Raw genomic sequence first — 21887 nt, forward strand, 5'->3', positions numbered from 1 at the left:
TAATATTGTAGCAATTTCTCGGATGGGTTTTTTCTCACAATCTTCCACATACAAGCACCCCTTCCCCCTCAAATGAACTCCAGGCCTTTTATCTGCCTAATTGATAATGACATAGCGAAGGAATTGCCTATATAAAATAGCCTTTGAGTCAATTGTCCAATTACTTTTGAGCCCCTGAAATGAAGTGATTGTGTAAATAAAGGCTTTAGTTCCTCACATTTGTGACATCTTTTTGTTCAACCCACTGAATTAAAGCTGAAAGTCTGCAGTGCAGAACCAAAATTAGAAAAAAAATTGTCTCTGTCCAAATAATTGTGGACCTAACTGTACCTGGCTAAAAACAAAAAATAGATATCCTTTTTTGAAATTGTTTTCACTATAGTAGGGAAATAAAATACATGCTTACACTAGGCTTGCACATTTCTTGCAGAAGCATTTCCCTGAACGTCGGTCCCTACTGACATAGGCAAACCTAGTAGGAGCAAATTTACCACACATTGTGCAGGTTGGCTTTTAGGAGTCCATGCAGCAGCATTGTTTTTTTGGGAAATAAATCAATGTATGGACATGGAGAGGAGGGACAGAAGGATGCGGATGATAGGTGGAGTTCTATAATTCACCAAGTGACATTTTAATTCAGTTTAGATTTTCTAGGTCAGATTTGTGGCATTTGCATTATTAAATTTTTAGGTTATAAACAAGCAGAAATTGCATATATTGGTGACATGCTTTTTTTTCAATTGTTTTCCCTGACATACATAATGTAATGCGCAAGCCTAGGGTCACTTAAGAGCTTTTCCTGCCTAAGGATGGATTGACACAGCTGACAGACAGTTGACCCCCAAAACACAGCGGCTGTGACATGACTGTTTCAAATTGACTTTCATGCAGAGAAATGTGATTAACATCACTGGCATAAAATGTTCTGTAAACCTACCCAAAGACTATCTTTAGCCATTTTTTTAATGCAAAAAAATGATTAATGGCCAAATATGTTGATACTGGTGTACAATATTTCTCGTTCAGGGACTTTCACATACAGAGCTATAATGTGGTTTGAACGAAGAAACAGTTAACACAAACAGGTGACAAGATGGGTATATTTCATATGTTCATTCAGTGGAGTTCCCAGCAGTTTCCATGGTTTTGTTGCCCAAAGCAACTGTCAAGAACATAAGAATGAGAGATTAGTATAATGTGACAGCTGCAGCTATTTGGAGCTGGTGAAATCAGCCTCTCCTTCTCATGTTCACAGCCAGGAAGCCTCCGGTAAATATTGACTCAGATCCAGAGAGAATAAAGACTAGTAGAGAATTCAAAGGTTCTCCGCACACTCCTCCGTCTTGCTCAAACACTTTCCATATGTCTTTGTCTCCTTTGCAGTTCCATTGTCATTAAATCTTTTTAAAAATTGATGGGATTTTGTCCATTCGTCCCTGTAAACAAACAGCTATTTGCCAAATATGTGCAACTTTTTAACCAGTTTGTACACTACTTCACAGACGCTTATTAAAATAAAGAGCTGCAAAATTATTTAAGTATATCTTAAGACATTTTCCCCTTTTGGGGAAAGCAGGGAAGGGCAACAACCATTGCCATATTTCTATTGCCTCTATGGCTCTGCTGGGCAGCTTCACTCTATTTGTTGCGATAATCATTGCCAATGGGACTGAAAGTGAGAATCCAAAATTTGACACCTGGGAATAAAAAATGAAAAGAATTGTTCTAATAAGGACATTTTATTCTGATGTCAGATGTTCACATATTTTCATAAACCCCAGGTTTCCCTAGGCACATCAGGGCACTCTGCACCCTCTGGTGTAATTCTACAACCTCAGTTTAATAACATGCTGCAAAATGGAGCTGTTACTCTTATATTTCATATCTGTGATAGGACTAGACTCAGTACAGTAAACAGACCTTATAAAAGAGGAGCGGTGCTTGAAGTGACAACCACAGCCACTATGTTGCCTTGAGGAAGGGATCCTGCATGGCCCAGAAATATTGGTTTTCAAACATGTTGTGACTGTGCTTTCACAATAAAGCAAGAATTCATTATTTTGGAGTGCTGGTGACTTCATCTTCTCCTAATAATTTGCAGATATGTGTAATTCCTCTGAATGCATTGATCTGTGATTGATTGTTGTAGACCATTCATTTTACATTTGGTTCATACCATACACAACAGGTGTAAATGTAAAAATATATAAAAATGACTACAGACAGCTTGTAAAATCAGAATAAATTATTACACAGTGATACACAAGCATAGAGTGCATTCTGAAGGTACACTGAATTACCAACAATGGTTTTCATCCAATATAAAATCTGTAGAATAAACCAGAACAAAAGAAGAATGGTATTATTGTAGCATATTCCATATCTCATAATCATGGTGCGGACACTTATTACCAGTCGGCATGATTTCTTCTAAAAAAGTAAATCATCGGTCATATTCCACTATAAAATAACAGGGGTCTCTGTGTCCATCTTACAAACTGGCTTTTTCTTTAATTATGTCAGAACGGTTGTCTGAAAGGTTCTCTAGTTGTATTCTTTCTCCTATCTGAAGAATTCAACACAATTTAACATGAATTGAAACACAAGTTCATGTATCTATTATGATGGCAACATTGAACTTTTTAATAACCTTTTAAATAATTCTAATTCCTAAATCTTACAATCATAAATACAGGAGCTTATTTACTAGCCACTGAATTCATATTAATTTCTCTTGAGTGGTGAGATTTCTGCAGCTCTGCAACCTAGCTCTGTGTGGATTGGCAGGACACTTGAATTTTCTCTTGTGCTATGAAGTAACACTGACAAGGTCTTGTCCTTCCCCCAGCTTGTGAATGGACAGTAAAAGGAGAAGCAGACTGCTGAGCTCATCTCTCTCTCACTCAGCTCTCTCCCCGTCAGCATGCTTCTTGCACTGCAGTACAATGGACTGGTGCCATGTGCTGCTTTTGCTCCCCCACATTCTGAGTTCTGCTATACAGAGATTCTGTACAATAACAATTTAAAATGTATCTTTAATCAATCTGTTCTGTAGTTTTTCACAAAGTAGACCATATATGAAAAGCACATTGAAATCCCACTTCCTATTCCCTTTTAACACTGCAATCTGTTTTATCTGTATATATGTAGTACATCAAGGTAGGTAGTCTCTTGTATCAGGTACAAGTTGCCTCAATTTATAGAATAAAGAAACAGCAAAAAGGCCACTGATGAAGCCACAGTCTGTGAATGGATACACAGCTATGGTTGCCAAGGTAGACTTTATACCTAACGCAAGAGACAATTTATTGGATGCAATGACAATTTAATTAGAAGGTATTAAAAGGACATTTTAAAAATAGACATTAACTTTTTCTATTTGAAACAGTTGAAAAACTTTTGGCTGAAAAAACCATAAGAAGCAATCAGTTAGAATGTATGCACAGCCCAAATCTGTAGAATGCAGAGCTACATGTCACATACAGTACATCAGAGAACATGCGCAGCTAAATATCAGAGAGACACAGGATGCTCAGCATTGCACATTTGAGCCTCTAACATTCAGAACTACATGTAAGAAAGACAACTAGAAGGTCATATAAATATATAAGAAAATGAAACAAAAGGCTTCAGCATGAAATTTTTACATTTCATATAATGTGACATGCAACTCAGCAATATTAGCCCATTAGTCTGATGTAATTTTATCTGTAATAGACAGCAGGTAATTCATGGAAAAACTTCCTTTTAAAGTAGCTTTATAACACTGCATGATAATAAATTACTAATCAAGTCATTGAATAATCTGAATGGAAATGTGCTTGAAGTTTTACAGCATCAGTCTGTTGATAACACATTACATCTTCACTGAGGATCCACAAGACTTTGCGTTGCAGTGGACAAGATGAAAGTACAGCCAGAGATGGAAAGCATGATCAGATCACTTGATAAGAAATGTCACCAAATAAAATAGATTTCCAAATGTCAGCCATATGCAGAGGCAGCTGCACCCCAGGAACAACCATGAGTTGAGGCCATTGACTGGCAGGGCCTATCCACCTGTGAAAAGTCTTCAAGTTTATGGTTCAGAAACTTGTGGTCCATTAAATGTTCCAGAATTTCATCTCCATGGACCATGTAGAAAGTGTAGGTCTAAATATTCATGTTGCCTGGATCACCTCCCACTGTTGGCTCCCCAGATCTGACTGGCAGGGATTGATCAAAGCTCTGGAGGTGTGAGTGTCCAAACACAGGGCACTACTTAGATGTTGCAAGAAGTGTCCTTTCAACTTCCATTTCTGAAAAATACAACATAACACAAGATCAAAGTGGCTAAGAATGGTCTGATATTAAGGTAATTACATAACAAATAGAAAGAAGGAGAGAAGAGGGATCAATCTCTGTATATATTGCCTAGCCCCTAACATATAATACAAAGGTTGTAACCCAGTATAGCGTGGGTTTCCAGTAGGAGGTAAAAAATCCTATAGTAGGACATGTACATACCAATATTCTCTTGTGCAACCACTGTATATCCTTTTTCTTCTTTTGGATGACATACTAAGCCAAAGGGTTTCTTTAACCCCACAACCTAAAATTTCTATTGATTCATTAAATATCCCAATTGGTCTATATTTTGGATATCATATGAATGAACCCCTCCAACACCTAAAGTTTGTGATGCTTGCCTAAAATCCATTTAGATTTTGCATGTGAGTCATTCTAAGATGTATTCTTATACTTTGCCTCTGAAGAAGCACTTTTGTGAAATGTGTTGGGCACAAAGACAATGCAATTTTTAAAATAATTGGATTCACTGTACCGTTTTATGGACATTAAATTAACAAAATGAGTTATTTTTCCCATTAGCCTGAACTATTGTTAGTATTTAGTAAAATTGAAGTCTTTGTCATAAGATTTGTTATAACTTGCCTGATATATACTGCCACAAGCAGACTCCCCTATTGGAAACCTACTCTATGCTGGGTTATAGCCTTAGTATTGTATTAAAACAGAATGGTATATTATTGAAAAAAAGCCCCATAGTAGCTGGTATGCCAGAGAATAAGCCTAGGGATGCAAGCTTCCACAGAATGTGCCCAGTTGCCCTCACTGTTTATGAGCCGAATCACAATGTAATAGTGTTGATGGAAAATGATCAGAATAAGTATCTCCAGGACATTTTAACATTAGATAGGCCTTTTGGCATGATGTCTGTATTTCTCTATACCAGATTAAGTCAGCGTTGTCGCATTTTGACACAATACAGGATGACCACACGTGGGATATGATCATTACAAGACAGATCCTGAATCAAAAATCTCAAAGCCACTTGTGTTGCCTAAGGCTGCAGTGTTCAAAATGGTCTCTCCAGGTAATAGTTGAAAGGCTGAAAAAGATTTTTATTAAATCTAATCACATATTGTGTGTCATCATTCTTTTTTATTAGACAGGAAAACAGAATAATTTTGTCCTGAATTAAGGTTACATAGCTCCAATATTAGGCTACAAAGCTCTACCATCATCTATGTATTAAACAGTGTTTTGGTTTACAATTTGCTGTATTTTGAACCCTCTTTCTTTTTTTGAGCATGCATGCCTTATTATTATTACAAAAAAAAACATGGAGTGCATGGAGAAAGCAAAGAAAGAGGTTTTGAGGCTCAAGAGTTTTAAGTCGAGCTATGAATGTATTTAATATATATTTACTTCATATATAACAAGGTCATAATTATACATAGTTCACAAACCTAGAACATGTAGTACTTATTATTATTACAAAGTATTTATATAGCGCCGACATATTACACAGCACTGTACAAAGTCATACCAGTAGCTGTCCCTGACAGCAGCTCACAATCTAATTTCCCTACCTTAGTCATATATCTTTAATAAAGTCTAGGTCAATTTTAGGGGGAAGGCAATAAGGCTAAGTGCATGTTTTTGGAATGTGGGGTACCTAGAGGAAACCCATACAGATATGGAGATAACCAGTAAACTGCATGCAGATAGTGTCTTGGCCGAGATTCAAACCTGGAACCCAGAGCTGCTAAGGTCAGAGTGCTAACCACTGAGCCACCATACATGCACACATACACTGTCCATTTCTCCCCTAATATCCACAACTTTCTGTCCATTAGTCTGAAATGTGATGACAAGACAAATTTATTGTATATTAAATGTTATCTTATTTCAGAATAAAACTATTTGCATTATTCTATAATGATGGATGGGATTTATAAGCAATACAGCTAAATGCTTATCAGCTTGTATTATTCTGACTTTTTGAACTGCTACATTTTACTTAATAAACCTCATTGTATTTTGTACAAATGTATAAATATTATCTAGTCTTTTTATTACAAAATCTTGTATGCTTTTACAAGCATAGTTACCTGTCTGCTATCTTTCTGGTTGCAGTGTTCAAGCATGACGAGGGCTCCAGTAGAGAATGATGTGATGGACAGGCACTTGTCTTGCTGTCGAATCAAGGCATCACTGAGGACCCACTCCTGAGATTTCAAGTTAGAAAGGAATCAGAATACGAAACACAGAAGAAAAGACAGAATACAAGAGATACCAAGCAAAAATCTGCAAACTACTAGATTTACTTTTTAAGCTCCAATAAATGTAAAAAAAAAAAAAATACATACAACAGGATGTACAGATTTGTTTCAGTACCAGGACTTCTGCGATCATCACATTATTGTGACAGTGAAGTTTGTGATATTTTTTTTTTGCTCTTATGTAAATGGAAGGATTGGGTCCATCAAAGAATTTCTAAATGCTTTAGGTACAAATTGGTCTTAAAATGATCAGATTGCTGCAATACTTGGGTAATTAGGAGCCTTTGTTGCAATAATATATATTTCTTTAGATACATTAAGCCTCATTTTCCACAGGTGCACATGTCTGGAGACCTGATGTGATAATTATGCGACTTTATTGTGGATTTTGTATTTTGTAATAAAGAGAATATAACAAGAAGAGCTGCAAGGGTGGGTCGAAACACCCAATATTCCCAGGACACAATGGGCCTGATTTATTTAAACTCAAAAAAATAAAGATGATAAGCTGTCATGGAAGAACCTGGGTGACCCAGCAACCCTAGAATTGATTTCCTAAAAAATCATGTGCTAATTTTTAGCAACATTTTGCAGTCTTAGTCCTGGACCAAATCTATTCCAGGTTTGCTGGATCACCCAGCTTTTCCCATTATAGTCTAAAGTTTCTCAGTCTTGAAGAGACTCTGTAACATTGATGGATGGAATCTCAGAAAGAATAACAAATTTATTATAATTTTATTGGCGACTAGGGACACAATCTACTGCAGAGAAATCTCACTACTGAAGACCTCAATTACTAATCATGTCTCATTCTGTTTCTATCTACACAAAAGTGAAATATCCTAAGGGCTGCATTTAGCATAATAACACCCATTAGTGTGTGCCAAAAGCAGAAGGGTTATTGAGGGCATTGAGCCTTGACATTTATAATTTGTGTTAACTTTTTCTTTATTCAGTCTTCATTTTCAGGGCACCATTAGATATTTTTGGTCAAATTCAGTTACAGAACTATAGCGGTAATGGGGGTGCATGGGGTGGAAAGTGTCATCCAAAGGGCAAAGTTGGAAAAAAACATCTATTTTCTCTTGTTTTGCAGGCTGTACAATTGAAAATGAATATGAAGAATATAAATTTACAGAATATAAAGCAGACTAAAGAATTTCTTCAATATACTTTCTAGCATTTGTCTTTGCTAAACAAATTCCATGATAAAAAGGACAAAGCTTGAATAAAGCAGGGTCATTACCCATTTGCTTAGGGCATCAAGTCTTAAGGCTCTCCTATAAATCTGTTATAGATCCATTGTATGTGTAGTTGGATGTAAATAAAACTTGTGGAAACATTATATTATTTCCCAAAATTTTTTAATGTGATATAAATGTTCTAAATTTACAATAGGAACTTTTTCTTTTAAAAATAGTAACATTTCAAGGATTAATCCATGAACTTTTTTATATCATGTTCTATTTTTATATGCATGTCTTTTGGTGGTCCCAGGAAAAATGTAGTTTTCTTCTTTAAAAAAAAAACATTCCTGGTTCTTCAGTAACCTGATTGTATTGCTGCTGTGATATCATAAAAAAAACAGAAGTTGACAATATTTGCCATTGGTACCTGTGTGGCGGGTGAATTACTTGCAGTTCCTTTGCAGACTCCCACACCAGCCAGAATATTTCCTGCTGTGTCTGGTCCCTGAGACTCCAGACAATTTGTTCCCTGCTTTATTATCCCAGTGATAACCTCCTTCTCTGGGATTCTGCATGTAAAATAATAATCAGATTGTTTATAATAATACAATAAATATATGGTACAATTAGATGCACACAATTTAAACATGCTACCAATAATACCCTGTAGATGCAAAGAAAAATTCTGCAATACCAATTATGACCAGAAGAGGCAGAAAAGGATTTATATTTAGGGAAACCTTTTATAAGATTTTCACAAGCTGGTGAGCCCCTAATGCAGAAGTATTACTACTGAGCCTGTTAGACCAAGAAGCTCATCAATTATTCCCCCGTCCTATATTTACTAGTTACATGCTCACACTTTTTGCCCTGTGATCATATGGTTGGTTTAAAATCACTTAAAATTGTAAATACTACGTAGTGGGTAAAATACTGACATGTTTAGTGATATATTAGGAGTCAAGTTACATTTATTTTTGTGTGGTTACCACTTTTGCTTTAGGCCTATGCAAGAATGTTTCAAGTCTTAAAATAGAACTGAACATAAAGTGAGTTTTTACGTATCAGGAAAATTTGTAAATTGTGCCTTAATGGTACACTAACAAATAGTATTTTAACAATATACCTGAAATAACCCTCCCGGCTTTGTAAAGTAATTAACTATGTAATATAACCTGTGGGATACACTTGAATAAACTTTCTGACCCTATTGTTGGCAAGTTGCTGCAATCAAAGTGTTATAACTTGGCTGGGTCACTTTATGTGGCATTGATATGAATCCTGTTTTAAGTATTTTTTTACTATGCCCTACAAAAAACATTCATTGTGAAAAAATACTTTTTGTCATTGCATAAGGATGGGAACAGTCTTTGCATTTTAATGTGTATTTTAACCAAAAATGATACTTATTGTAGATTGCTAGTCCTTAGATGTGATGGCTGCAGTTATTTAATTTTAAGGCTTTTATTTTTATGTTTTTTACTATTTTGGTTTTCTACGGTAACAAGACTCGTTTTACAGTAGGTTGTCATTCTAGGCTGCTCCTTTATCTTCATTACATAGAACAGACTTGTTTAGAAGTCTACGGAAAATAACTTGGAGGACAAAAAACATTGCAGTCCTCACCACTGCTGGTGGCCTGTGGCCCCCTGCCAGGTGTACATCCAGATCGAAAAAATAGGTGACAACACAATCAGAATTTGTTGCGTAAGTCCTTTCTTTAAAAAAAAAAAAAAAAAAAGTGGTATAGATGTAAAGCTAAAACAAACAATTAATTAACAAGTGCTGTTTAGTGTGAAACACGTAAGAGGTTTGTTAGTCTTCCATCTGTTCTACCTAATAATACAAGAAAAGAATTTATAAAATGTACACTGGTTGTGCAGTCACCCATAATATTTAGATTACAAAGATGGATAACATTATCTAAGTGATTATCTAGTGATTTTGTTTTGTACTTGCAGAATATGTACTTGTGAAGTCTTTTGAAGCCACTACATCCAATGCCTGGTAGGGTGAAATATATTACGTTTGCTTGGTTTAGATATATATTATAACCTGTAGGGAAGGCTTAACAAAGACCTTGTCAGCCTTTTGAGAGAGGTTGGTGCCCAGGGAAGGACGTGCAGTGCAGATACTCATAGAACTGTGTACATTAACGTTTCCAGACATTTCCTAGCAACAATCCATCTCCAAGCAGTCGGGAGAAACTATGTAAAGCAATAGGGATTTATTACACTAAGGAGGACATCCTTAATATCAAAGACAAGCCCATTTCTAAAATAAGAAGGTGTTATTCTATCATAGAACTCTTTAAGTCCTTATATGAAATTTCCATCTTGGTTTTTTGATTCACTTACTTTAGCTCAGGGTAGACGTGTTGGAGATACCACTGGAAGGATTTACAGTTCATCTTCTTTCGCAGCTCCACTCGGTCCGCTATACTGCAGGGGGGAGAAAAGACAGAAAAATGTCAGCATTGGTAAAGTCATGTGAATATTTAAACCTGAGCACTGCACTGAAAATTTTTATCCACAATATTATTATTATAGTGTCAATCTCTCAGCTTACTATTGGAAGAAGGAATTGTATGATAAAGCTCATATTTTATAAAGCAGACATAAACCCTTGGTGTTGCTGAGATATAGCATACTTATGCACACATTTTTGTAGCCATACTGCATCAATAACAAGAACTTGTCACCAAAGTACTCCCGAAGCCATCATCTGTGCCGAGGATTCCACAGTAGACTTCCAGGTCAATGATAATCTTCTTTGGCCTTTGGATGGCCACTGATGGTGTAAAGTTGCTTGTCCTCAGTGTCTGGTTCTATATACCGTGGTGCTGTATATAGAGCCGGGCTCTACATTGTATGGCGTAGAAAAAAAAAAAAAGGAAAAAGCTCAAGGAACCCCTAACCCCTGTGTTTGGAAAACACTTTCTTATATACTCAGTTTATTGGGTTAGATACATTGGGCCTTGTTTATTAAAAATCTCCAAGGCTGGAGAGGATACACTTTCATCAGTGAAATTGGGTGATCCAGCCATCCTGGAATGGATCTGGTCCAGGATTCAAAACATTTGCTAGCAAATAACAAATGAAGTGTAAAGAAATCCATTCCATGTTTGTTGGATCACCCAACTTCACTGATGAAAGTGTATCTTCTCCAGCCATGGAGAGCTTTAACAAATCAGGCCCATTGTGAGGACAAGCAAAGAGAAAACAAATTCTTCCTAAGGAAAAAGTAATTATGCAAACCCTCCTTACATCAATAGAATAAAAGCTAGAGTGAGGTCAAAAAGATAACAGGAAGCAGGGGTTTTAAACTTGGCAAATTAATTTGTATTGAAGATTACAGTTACTTTCTACAATGGTATCAAGTATACATATACACAAGTAAGTACACTTTTCATGAAGTATTAGATCATGTCCTATTAAACACTCAAAGGATATATGACCATGATCCATACAGCTTATATTACAAACAAATGTGCAAAAAAAATAACATGTCTCCCTTCTGACCCATTTCGCCTGTTGGCTTCTTCAGGGATATTTTGAAAACATTAGGTGTGGTTGTTAAAAATTTTACCATAGAGAGAGATTACATCTGAAATGGAGTTTTCATGAGAAGGAGAATCATGAATACCAATATAAGAAAATGTCCTGAGAAATTAAAGAAATTAATTAAAGCCGAGATAAACCCAAAACTAACCTAAAACAATAAAATCACACTTACCTTCAATCCCACAGATCAGTCTATCCGCCCAGGACGTTTCTCCCATCGGGTCCTGCGTCGTCCCATTATCAGACTTCGGTCTGGTGCCATCTTCTTTTGTGTTGTTCTTCCTATGTCATCTGATCTCGTACTGTTCAGACGGGAGATCGAGTGACGTAGATTGGAAACATTTGCCGATCTCACACATGCGCAGTTGATAAAAGGGCTCTGTCACGCACAGAAGGAGCAGCCAAGATCCTTCCCGGATGCGTCACGCATTAAGTATCCCGGGAGGCTTGGCGTTCCCATTCAGAATTAAGGGGGCGCTGCTGCACCGCGTTGCACTTGAAAAACGACACCAAAAAACAGATTTTTTACTTTAAATAAAAGGGTTGTCTACCCTCTTATGTAAAGTGAAAATTCTGAGTTTAGGTATGCTTTAAGGAACTGATACGTAAATTAGATTTACTAATTAAGGGCTAAATAATATTTTTTCATTAGCAGAGATCCATTCAAAGAATGAGAGACTCTTCAAAGGAAGAGAGTATAGGAGATATCTGAGAAATACAATACATCATGAACGTTGTATGGTATGTGATGTAACAGGGGTGTATTGTCCGCTCACCTTCCAAATGATTTCCCAATGGCAGATGGACGTGCTTGATAGTAATACTGCTTGTACTCATCCATCCAGACCTCGGCAGTGCGTTTAGTGTTCCTGAAAGAGCAGACCACAATTTTTATAACATAATCCTCAAACTTTTCGTCTCATCACTTATTAAAAAAAGACTTTCCTGTTCCATGTAAGCTGCAATGCTGTAATTAAAACAAATAACTTGTCAGAGAGGATTCGAAAAACAAAACTTTCATATTTTTTATACTGCTAGCAGGTAAAAGGTAACTCTGCAATTAAAAATGAAATTTTTTAAGAACAAAAATGCGGGACCCTTGTGTCCCAGAAAATTTTATAAGACTATTTCACATCGCCATGCAAATACATCACTAGAAATTCTCAAAGCTGAAGTCAGATTTGATTGATCAACAAATGTTTAGCAATCTATGACAGCTGGGCCAATTAATGTTCTACAGCAAACACAGCCATTATTAACATGTTGTTACATTTATATGACTTTATTCCGTACAGGTTTTCATTATGAAATGGACATCTGTCTAGTTATCTGACAAATAACATTCTTATTATGTGCCTGCTGTTCTCTTATGACCGTTTGTCGAAAATATTACTTTCCGTGTATGAGCTGCTAATACAAATTACAGTTAGTGTGTATGGGAAATTACCAACTTCTGTACAAAAACTGAGATTTGTGGCATTTATATAGTTTGCTTGGAAATTAAAATTGTCCTTGATTAGCTGCCATGTTTTATGAAAGGTGACAAAAATGACAGCTGGTAATTATGTTCCACAGTATTAAATGAGGAAATGTTAGCTGTATTGCTCTTTTTTCAAAAAAGAGAAAATTAATTGTCTCCGGGCAGTTTTATTGATTCAGGTTTACTTTTTTTAAAATGATGTATATAGAACATGATAAAAGGATTTCCAGAGCACCATGGAATAGTAGAAAGAGAAGAGCAGTAGTTATCTTCTTTTAAGCAGACTGTTACTAATTTAAATCTAACAATAGTGCCATCTGCTGGCACGAAAGGGGAATGCAAAAAAAATAATATTGTTCATTTAACCAACCTAAAATAAAGAAAACATTTGAACTTTTTTGGCTTTGCAAAGGTACACATGAACTACAACCACAATTTAAACATATTCATAAATATTTCCATATGCATTATTTCATAAACCAGATATTGTGTTATGTTTAGGGGCCTTTAATTAGAATTGTATGTCATCTATTGACTTCATCACTATGTTTATGAAAGGTAAACTGCAAATTTTGTCCACCTGTGTTTGCTGTGACACCTAATTTATCATGCAGCTGATCATATTCCTTGTGCGTGTTTTTCATCCTGCTTGTGTTCATTCAAAACCTTTAAATAAACATGCTCATTTGAACACATCTGATCTTTTGAATTTCATGCATTTTTGACATATTTTCTACTATGATCCCAAGAATCAGATAGCTTTGCTGGAGATGTTGACTGCACATTCAGTTCTAATTTAGGATTTTAACACTCTAATGATTCTGAAATATGACTTCCAATGTAACTAAAGCTCAGTTAAAACCAAATTGAACAAAGTACATTTTAATAGCAATCAGACTAATACATAAATGCAAACAATGTATAAAAGCAAAGTGATGGACAGAATATGGGACAATGTGCTTGTACACTGCACTGCAGATCATTTCCTCCCATTTCTAAATTTAGCCAGTGAGAGAATCAATCATTTTTGAATGTATAACACCAAAAGAAGGGAAAACAATAGATATTAGACTACATTTTCCATCATCCCTATTTTAAAGAGTAAACCTTGGGTCTGCATGAGGATCGGCAGGGCTTGTAGTTAGGGGAATAGGTGGTGAGCTATTGTAGAAAAGGCATAAGAGGTCCTGGTTGTGTGTATAGGTAAACAGCTACAGGAAAGGTTAATTTCCAAAAGTCATAAGTATCAATAATTAGCAAGTTTGCTTTAAGAATTTGCCTTATTCTAATTGGGTTTAGTTAGATTTTAAGTAGAAGATGTAAAGCACAGTAGACCCTTAAAGTAGAGGATTTCTAAATGTTTTACTTCCACCACTAATCCAATATATTATAATTATATATTTTTTTTAAATACAGTGGGCACACCTGTACAAATGTAATATTTTTGTCCCAGGGCCACCTATGCACCCAGAACGGCTGGTTACAATTCGAACAGGACCTAGTAATATAATGTCATTTATCCAAATAGCACGCAGCTGTTTCAGGTTTGTTAGCCATTGCAAAACTAAAATAATTGTTCTGTGGTTCACTGCAGAACACTAAAATCACTTTATTATGGATTTGAGTAAAGAGCCAACATACTAGCACAAAGAAAAGTGATGTGCATTAGGTAAATAGCTCACAGCAATGAATGAGATGCCCAGACTTCACCATAATTATACATTTATATCAGTCTGCTCTGACTACGGCTCTATGGTAATTGCCATTGTAGACAATATGAGACAACAGAATGACAGCTGGTAATTTTCCTTTGTACGAATAATGGACTGGACCCCACCTAGACTTCCTTTCACTTATAAATCTTCTTCTAATTATCTCCTGAAATGATGATATGTTTATATATTATTCATGTCAAAACATAATTTATGTAACCTATATATAAAAATTATGTAGGTATTAGTATGGCTGGATGATGGACCTGGAAATGGCCAATGCTTTTATAAGTTGCTATAGGCATCGACTCCAGTTTTGCTAATGTTTCCATTGCTATGGTTTTTGCAAAATCAACATCACAAGAATTTCTCAAACTGGCTCATAAGACCCACAAAGGATTAGCATATGTGTTTTGTGTTCATGTACATGCTGTGCATCATTGTGCTATATGGCGCATTGCCATTTGCTTTCATTAGAATCCCCATATGCATGTATGTAAAAGGGACTACTTAAAAAGGATTATGTTTGTCATAACAGGTAACCTATTGCAAGAATTAAAAATTGTAGGAGTAGATTGTAAGCTCTTCGGGGCAGGGTCCTCACCTCCTGTGTCACCGTCTGTCATTTGCAATGCCTATATAATGTACAGGGCTGCATATTATGTTGGCGCTATATAAATACTGTTTAATATTAATAATGGTATTGTAATTTTGTCCATAGAATCAAGAGAAAGAAAAGTATTGTAGATACCCAAATATGGACCGGCTTTTACCTAACAAAAATTGGAAAACTTTATTAACTTTTATTTAAACCTAGGGCACAAAATGCAGTCGTCATTGCTAACGCTCAAAACAATAGTAATGACAATAAAAGTAGTCTGAAAAAATACATCAATGGTGTGTTATTTTTAAAACATTTGAATAAAATGGGGGAAAAAATTTAAATCACATGGGCTTACTCTGTTTAGCTTTTTTTTCCATTCTTTTTATACACATATTTTATACTTTGGATTTGGTTATGATGGGTCAGTTAATGAATGATGATCTTAAATGATGATCTGATCCTAAATGATCTTTTGTGTATAGTTGGCCATCAGTAGATAGTTTTAGGTTAAAAAACATTGGTTTATACTTGAGTATATATAGTATTTTAAAATCAAACTATATAAAGATGTATTTCATTGGGAAAAAAACAGTTAAGGCATTTTTTACTATCGTTTTATCTTTGAGGCTGCAATATTAACATTTTGAATATGCTATCACCGGAAATTTGACCTTGGACACGGTAAGCAGGGTAAAGACCTGGAATTATTGGTAATGCTATTACAGTTAGTAATAATTGTGTAACTTTTAATGAGTCAGAAACAGAAAAAGTTTGCAATCATACTAGTGGATGTTATCGTATGAGTTACATAGGGACTTTGGCTCCTGACATGAACAAATGTGACGTTATATGAGTTTAGTATGGATCATTGTTATTCTTCTACTTCTTTACAAATCAATGCTTCCACTATAGACTGCTGGTGTCTATGTCCTTGTCTTGCCATGTTGATCCAATGGCTGGAATGCATTCTAATTAATTTGCACATAATGGGTATGCACAATAAGTTTTCTGACTTTCCTGAGCTGCCTGCTTGTTCCAGGTCAGAAAATATTGATGTAAGAGGCAGCCTGGTAACTAGTACTTTAGGAAGAATCAATAATTGCAGTCTTTATATTTCTTTAATTGCAGCTTTAGAAATTACCTAATCATTAAAACATCCAGATTATATTTACCTGCACAGTCCATTACTACTTGCAGATTGATTTTCTTATCTATATTTAATGGGTCATCATCACTCAGAATGTCTTACATAAGATCAGTATTGTCTCAGAGCAACAGAGCAGATTCAGACCTTAACTATAAAAATGTCACTTCTCAATACAGGTTTGGAGCTGATTAGTTGCTGGAGGGCAGGAAAATGGCCTTATAAAAGTCCCATTGAAAGAACTCAGCCATACAGGATTCCATATATCAAAATGATCTATGTGGTAATCAGTGTGCCATTTTTATCAAAGGTTCCAACATTAATGATTGAATCTGTTGTTTTAAGGATGTATCTGTTACCTTTAGGCACTCAATATACATAATGTGCTCATCCTTCATGATCTGCTAAATGTTGGCGTCACTTTATTTACTTCCCTCTTCAGCTGCCATCTACATTTCTCATGATCTCTCCCTGCAATGTCACTTTCATTACCATACCCTAAAGCTGGGGTGTCAAACTCTGGCCCCAGGGGCCAAATCGGCCCTAACATCCTTTTTTTTGGCCCCCAAAGAAATCCTAAATATGAACTGCAGCTGGCCTGCCGCTGCATTGAAATACCGCCGCTACTACAATTCCTGGCATTACTCGCGTCTATAGACCAGCGGGCTCTGCCTATGAGTGGCCCTGCATTGGACTGTTTAATGGATGCAAGTAATGCCGAGAAGAGGGAGTTCCAGCCCCACAATGGCCATGTCAGGCATTTCCAGCACTCCCCCTTAGCTGTGCTTTTCCTTGCTACTCCAAGGCATGGACTTGAAAGGTTAGATTTTCATAAAATTAGCCTGCGAAAAAAAAGTTACGATTGAAATTGGACTCAGAAGGCTACAAATAGAGAAAGAGGCAAAGGATTTTTTTCTTAAATAAAATTTAAAAAAAATTCTTATGCCTCTCTCTAATATAAGCTTGTTCCAGATTGAATGTGAAGCAAAACCTCTTTGTTTCCATATGAAAAGGTTTTATATCTATTAAAAAGGTTCTGTCCTCTGGCATATCTGGAAAACTAATTTGCTGGAGAGATTGCCTTCCATTAAAGCAAACTCTCTGGGCTTATAAGGCTTTCACTGGGACTTGTGAGGACAGAGGAATTTATGGGCTCATTTGTGGTCCTACCACTGAGCTGGAAAGAGCTTTCTATCTGCAGCCAGTATCAGCAAGACCAAGTGGACATTGTCTTGTACAGTTGGCCTACGTATTAGACAGATGTGGACCAATATTTTATACAAGGTAGAATACAAGCTTACTACTGGAACTACTACTGACAACACTGTCCCCCTGAACTCTGAGTTACTTACTAACGACCCTTCCCTCTGTGTTCCTTGAATTCTATGCTACATTAAACTGTCCCATGAATTCTGCATTACATACAACTGACTCCTGAACTCTGCATTACTGACCTTTGAACTTTGCGTTCAATAATACTGACCCCTGTACTCTAAATTACATATTACAGACCCCTGAACTGTACATTACATACTGCTGACCCTGCACTGTTGTATTGTGTATAAATGTTACATATTACTTACATACTGTCCTACCCCTGCACCATGCATTACATACTACTGCCCCTGCACTCTTTACATACCATTGACCCTTGAACTCTAGGGTACATAATATGTTGCCATGTACTGATCCCTGAAACTTGCATTACATAAAACAGTACTTTGTTCTCTGTATTTGGTATGTGTGCAGAAAAAAAACATATGTAACGGTAAAATTTCAGTTTTTACAAATGACCCTTGTGTTGTCTGAGACTTTCACATGTGGCACAGTAAATAAAGCTGGTAAGGGGTAAGAGGGAAAAAAAATAAATTAAAATAAGTTTCCAAGTGTCTTAATACAGCCCTAATGGCAACATTCTAACTTAAGAGCCCCCTTATTGTGTCCCCCTTTGATAAGCCTCTGCTTGGCATATAATGTATATCTACCCGCACATGTAGGACCGTGTTTTGAGACCAGTGAATACATTCAAGTTTATAAACTGGCATCACTTTTCATTTTGTAAACTTTTTTAAAAACAATTTCAATATAAAACTATTACAGTAGACATTGCAGTTGAAATTCAGTAACTTAAACAGGACTTGAAACCAAGAATCCTGCTGGAGCATAATTTACCAACAGATAAAAACACATTTTTTAGAATTGAAATGGTCAGTTAATGTGAACATTCTCTGCATGCATTCAGAAACAAAGCATTTGTTGTTACATACTTGATGTAGGTTAAAGCATTCCCATCAGGAAAGTCATACGGGTGTCTCTTCCTGAAAACATGGCCCACACGACTGCAAGGTACAATCTCGAGGCTACCACCACACATCCAGACGCGGAAGGAGAGCTCTGCAAGACAATACATTAATTTCGTTTTTTACTGTTGAATTTTAAGTAAATTACTAAGATAAATAAAAAACACTATAATTTTTTTTCAATGCCTTTGTTAGAAATAAACACAGAAATAGATCAGCTCAATGTAAATAATATTTAGAGAAAGTTGGAGCAAACTAAACTTTTTAGGGGGGCAAAAAATGCTTACTTACAGGAGAAGGATGATTAGGATAATTATCAGGGGCTGTCCAGGAGTCAAAGTTGTAGGATCTTGCCCATGCACAATGTGGTTTATACTATTCTTTGCAGCAGTGGTGAACAACATTGGCTTTATTGCATTTTGTTGAAAATACCCCCAAACTCTTCCAAAGGTGAAAGTAACCAATGAGAGTTCTGCCCATAGTCCTAGTACCCACCACAACACCAAACCAGCTTTAATTTAAATAAATGGCACCTTAGTGGTCATGCAGTGAAATGATAGCACTATTATAAATTAGGAAAATCAAATAACCCCTCCAGCATGATGGGAAAAAAGAGCTCTGAAGCTTATAATATTCATGGACGCTCAATATGCATTGCAAGGGTGCATTTACACTGCTCAATTATCTAAAGCAATGTTCAACTTATTAACATATCTAACAGCATTTTGAACATGTATGAGCTCCAAATACTACATTAGAACACAAACGTATATTTTCAGATAGATAAGAACGCAAGGGGTTTCTCAGCTGTTTGTTTTTACAATCGACAGTCTGAGTAAACTGTGCACATTTAATATTCTGCAGGATATGGGGCTTCAAATCTTTCTTTTTGCCAAGTTAATCAAGCCTCATAAAATCACAGGCACACACAGGAGACAGCCGGCTCACCCACACACTTGCTGCAAATCAAGAAATTTATAGGGAGATTCGGGCAGATAAATAGTTTGAAGAGTGACTCATCTTTGTTAAATAATGCAACAGATAAATGGGTTCAAACTGACAAATTCTGATGGATCTAACACCATGGAAAAAAAATATCTAATATTGATTACTCCTGGCACTCAGTATTGCACTATACTTTGACACTGTATAAATCATAAATAAAAATACAGATAAATAACAAAGATACTGAAAAGCTGAGAGATCTACAATTGGAAGGGTCCCTGCATTGTTTTATATTCCAGTTGGCTGCTCTTCCAAAACAAAATGATACTTCTAAGGCTATGTACACACGTGCAATAATTATCATTGGAAACAAACAACTGACGACCGATCGTCTGATAATTGTTAATTAAAAAAAGAGAACAACGACTGGCCAACGACGCCAATGAATGAGAAATGTCGAATTGGGCACAATCGTTTGGTATCTATTGTGTGTACGGTTGTTTAGTGATAATCGTTGATCGGTCGTTAGTCGTTCGTTTTCTAACAATTATTGCAGGTGTGTACGTAGCCTTAGAGATGCCTTTCAGTAGAGTAATAGAACCTTCTTCAGAATTCTATAGAAACATTATGAGCTGATATACTTAATGAATGAACATTATTTATGAATAAACATTATTTATGCAGAGTCCAAATGATCATTGTAGTGGCATATGGTCAAGATGTTGTGCTTCAGAAGTTGTTTATGTTCAATATATATTCCTTTGCTGTAATATTTACCAAGCCCAAATGAAGAGGGACCAGTTGAACGCCCAAAATGCGAGTTGTGACTAATGAAAATAAGACAATAGACAGTTCTGGTATTTTCCTTCCAGCTGACCTGAGACACATGTTGGTCTACAACCTTTAACTGGATAATCTTTGCCAGATATTGATTGTCTTTTTCATCTGTGAATTCACTTTTTTTTTTTTTTTCGAATGGTTAAATGCTGTTAGCATGTATGAGATCTACAATTCGAAGAAGAATGGAAGGTAAATTATTCAATGAGAATGCTAGTTCCTATGTCAAGAAAGGAATTCTATTACCTTGGAGAAATTCCTCTTATTTGCTATTGAATGCCTAGGACATATAAAAATATGCATGTTTTCCAGAGGCGTACTGATTTGCTTTTTTCATCCTAACATACAGTATACTTTAGGGTGAAGGTGAGCAAGAGAAAGAAGTACTGGTGCACATCAGTACACAATGCATTCTTTATACTTAATTAGGTTGGCTGTAAAAGGTTGGAGATTGCAATGTTATAGGACACACTTTGAAAAATGAATTATATAAATATAATTACAATATGATATTAAAACGGTGCCTATAAAAATCTAATTTTTGTCTGGAACATCTCCTAAAAACAGCAGTGTACCTCCTGGTATATACGTGTGCCTAGGCACTCCTGGGCCTGCAGCCTCATAGCTATTTATCTGAACTGCTGCAGGTGATTTGGTGAGGTCACTGCTATCAATTTCTCTTTTCCTTGATGGCGGCTCAAACCTAGCAAAGCCCTTTTTTTATCAGGGTGGCCACCCCAAAACAGGGACTCACAAGGCATGGCTAGACATGTTATGGGGAAAAGATGAGCTGCAGAGAGACCAGATCCAATACTGGTGACTAGTCTTTGCCCTCTGTCTGACTTGTCCATGAACAGCTCCAAGCGTTCGGTTCCCTTTAATGTTACAAATAAAATTAACAAATACAATATATATGTTAAAAGTCTATTAAAAGATGGCAACTTGCATTGATTGTTCAAACTAAATTTTATTTATGGATTACTAACCCAAGTACAGAAAAATGATATTGCCACCAGTGAGACCTTTTCAAATGGCCTTGGAAATGGTCTTTAAATCAAAACTCTTCACTTGTACTAAAAATGAATAAAATCAAATGAAAACGACCCTCCGGTAATCTCCAACTTCTTCTATACCAATACCTTGACAGATATAGATATCTACATAATGTTCTACGTTTAATAATTCATGAGACCATCTTTAGGTTATTCTTCTTTCAGTCTAGGACTTTGTATCTAGAATTATCAGCATAGATGCATCCCAATGTGCCTGTATGCACGTACTGCAACCACATCATGAGCTGAGCTCTAATTGCTTTATTGGAATTTATTAAGCAGAATAAAATTGAAAGACAGCAGATCTTCCCTTTATCCAAGGGCACTCATAACAGTATATCCTGTGCTAACTTAATTATATTCGCATACTAAGCAATTCATTGAAAGTTTCTCAGACCAGGCTGATTTTGTTACACTGCAGCAGAAAAACATAAACTGGGGAATATTACTTCTTTCCACATAATCTGTTCATTCTATTCCATTTTATGTGTTCTGTT

At 36.0% G+C, this 21887-nt stretch overlaps 1 protein-coding gene across 1 annotated transcript in view; it reads right to left on the reverse strand.

The window, feature by feature from the left end:
- Positions 1–2227: 2227 nt before the first annotated feature.
- GALNT16 (polypeptide N-acetylgalactosaminyltransferase 16) overlaps positions 2228–21887 on the reverse strand; it is a 91218-nt gene continuing 71558 nt past the window's right edge. The window contains exons 10-15 of the mRNA XM_072427726.1: positions 18524–18650; positions 12093–12185; positions 10111–10194; positions 8181–8322; positions 6396–6512; positions 2228–4298 (exon numbers count right to left, since the gene is read on the reverse strand). Of these exons, the coding sequence (XP_072283827.1) occupies positions 4161–4298; positions 6396–6512; positions 8181–8322; positions 10111–10194; positions 12093–12185; positions 18524–18650 (701 nt within the window). The 3' untranslated portion in view covers positions 2228–4160. The remainder of the gene's footprint in view (positions 4299–6395; positions 6513–8180; positions 8323–10110; positions 10195–12092; positions 12186–18523; positions 18651–21887) is intronic.

This window comes from Pyxicephalus adspersus, chromosome 12 (assembly GCF_032062135.1).
Source record: "Pyxicephalus adspersus chromosome 12, UCB_Pads_2.0, whole genome shotgun sequence".
Classification (NCBI taxonomy): domain Eukaryota; kingdom Metazoa; phylum Chordata; class Amphibia; order Anura; family Pyxicephalidae; genus Pyxicephalus; species Pyxicephalus adspersus.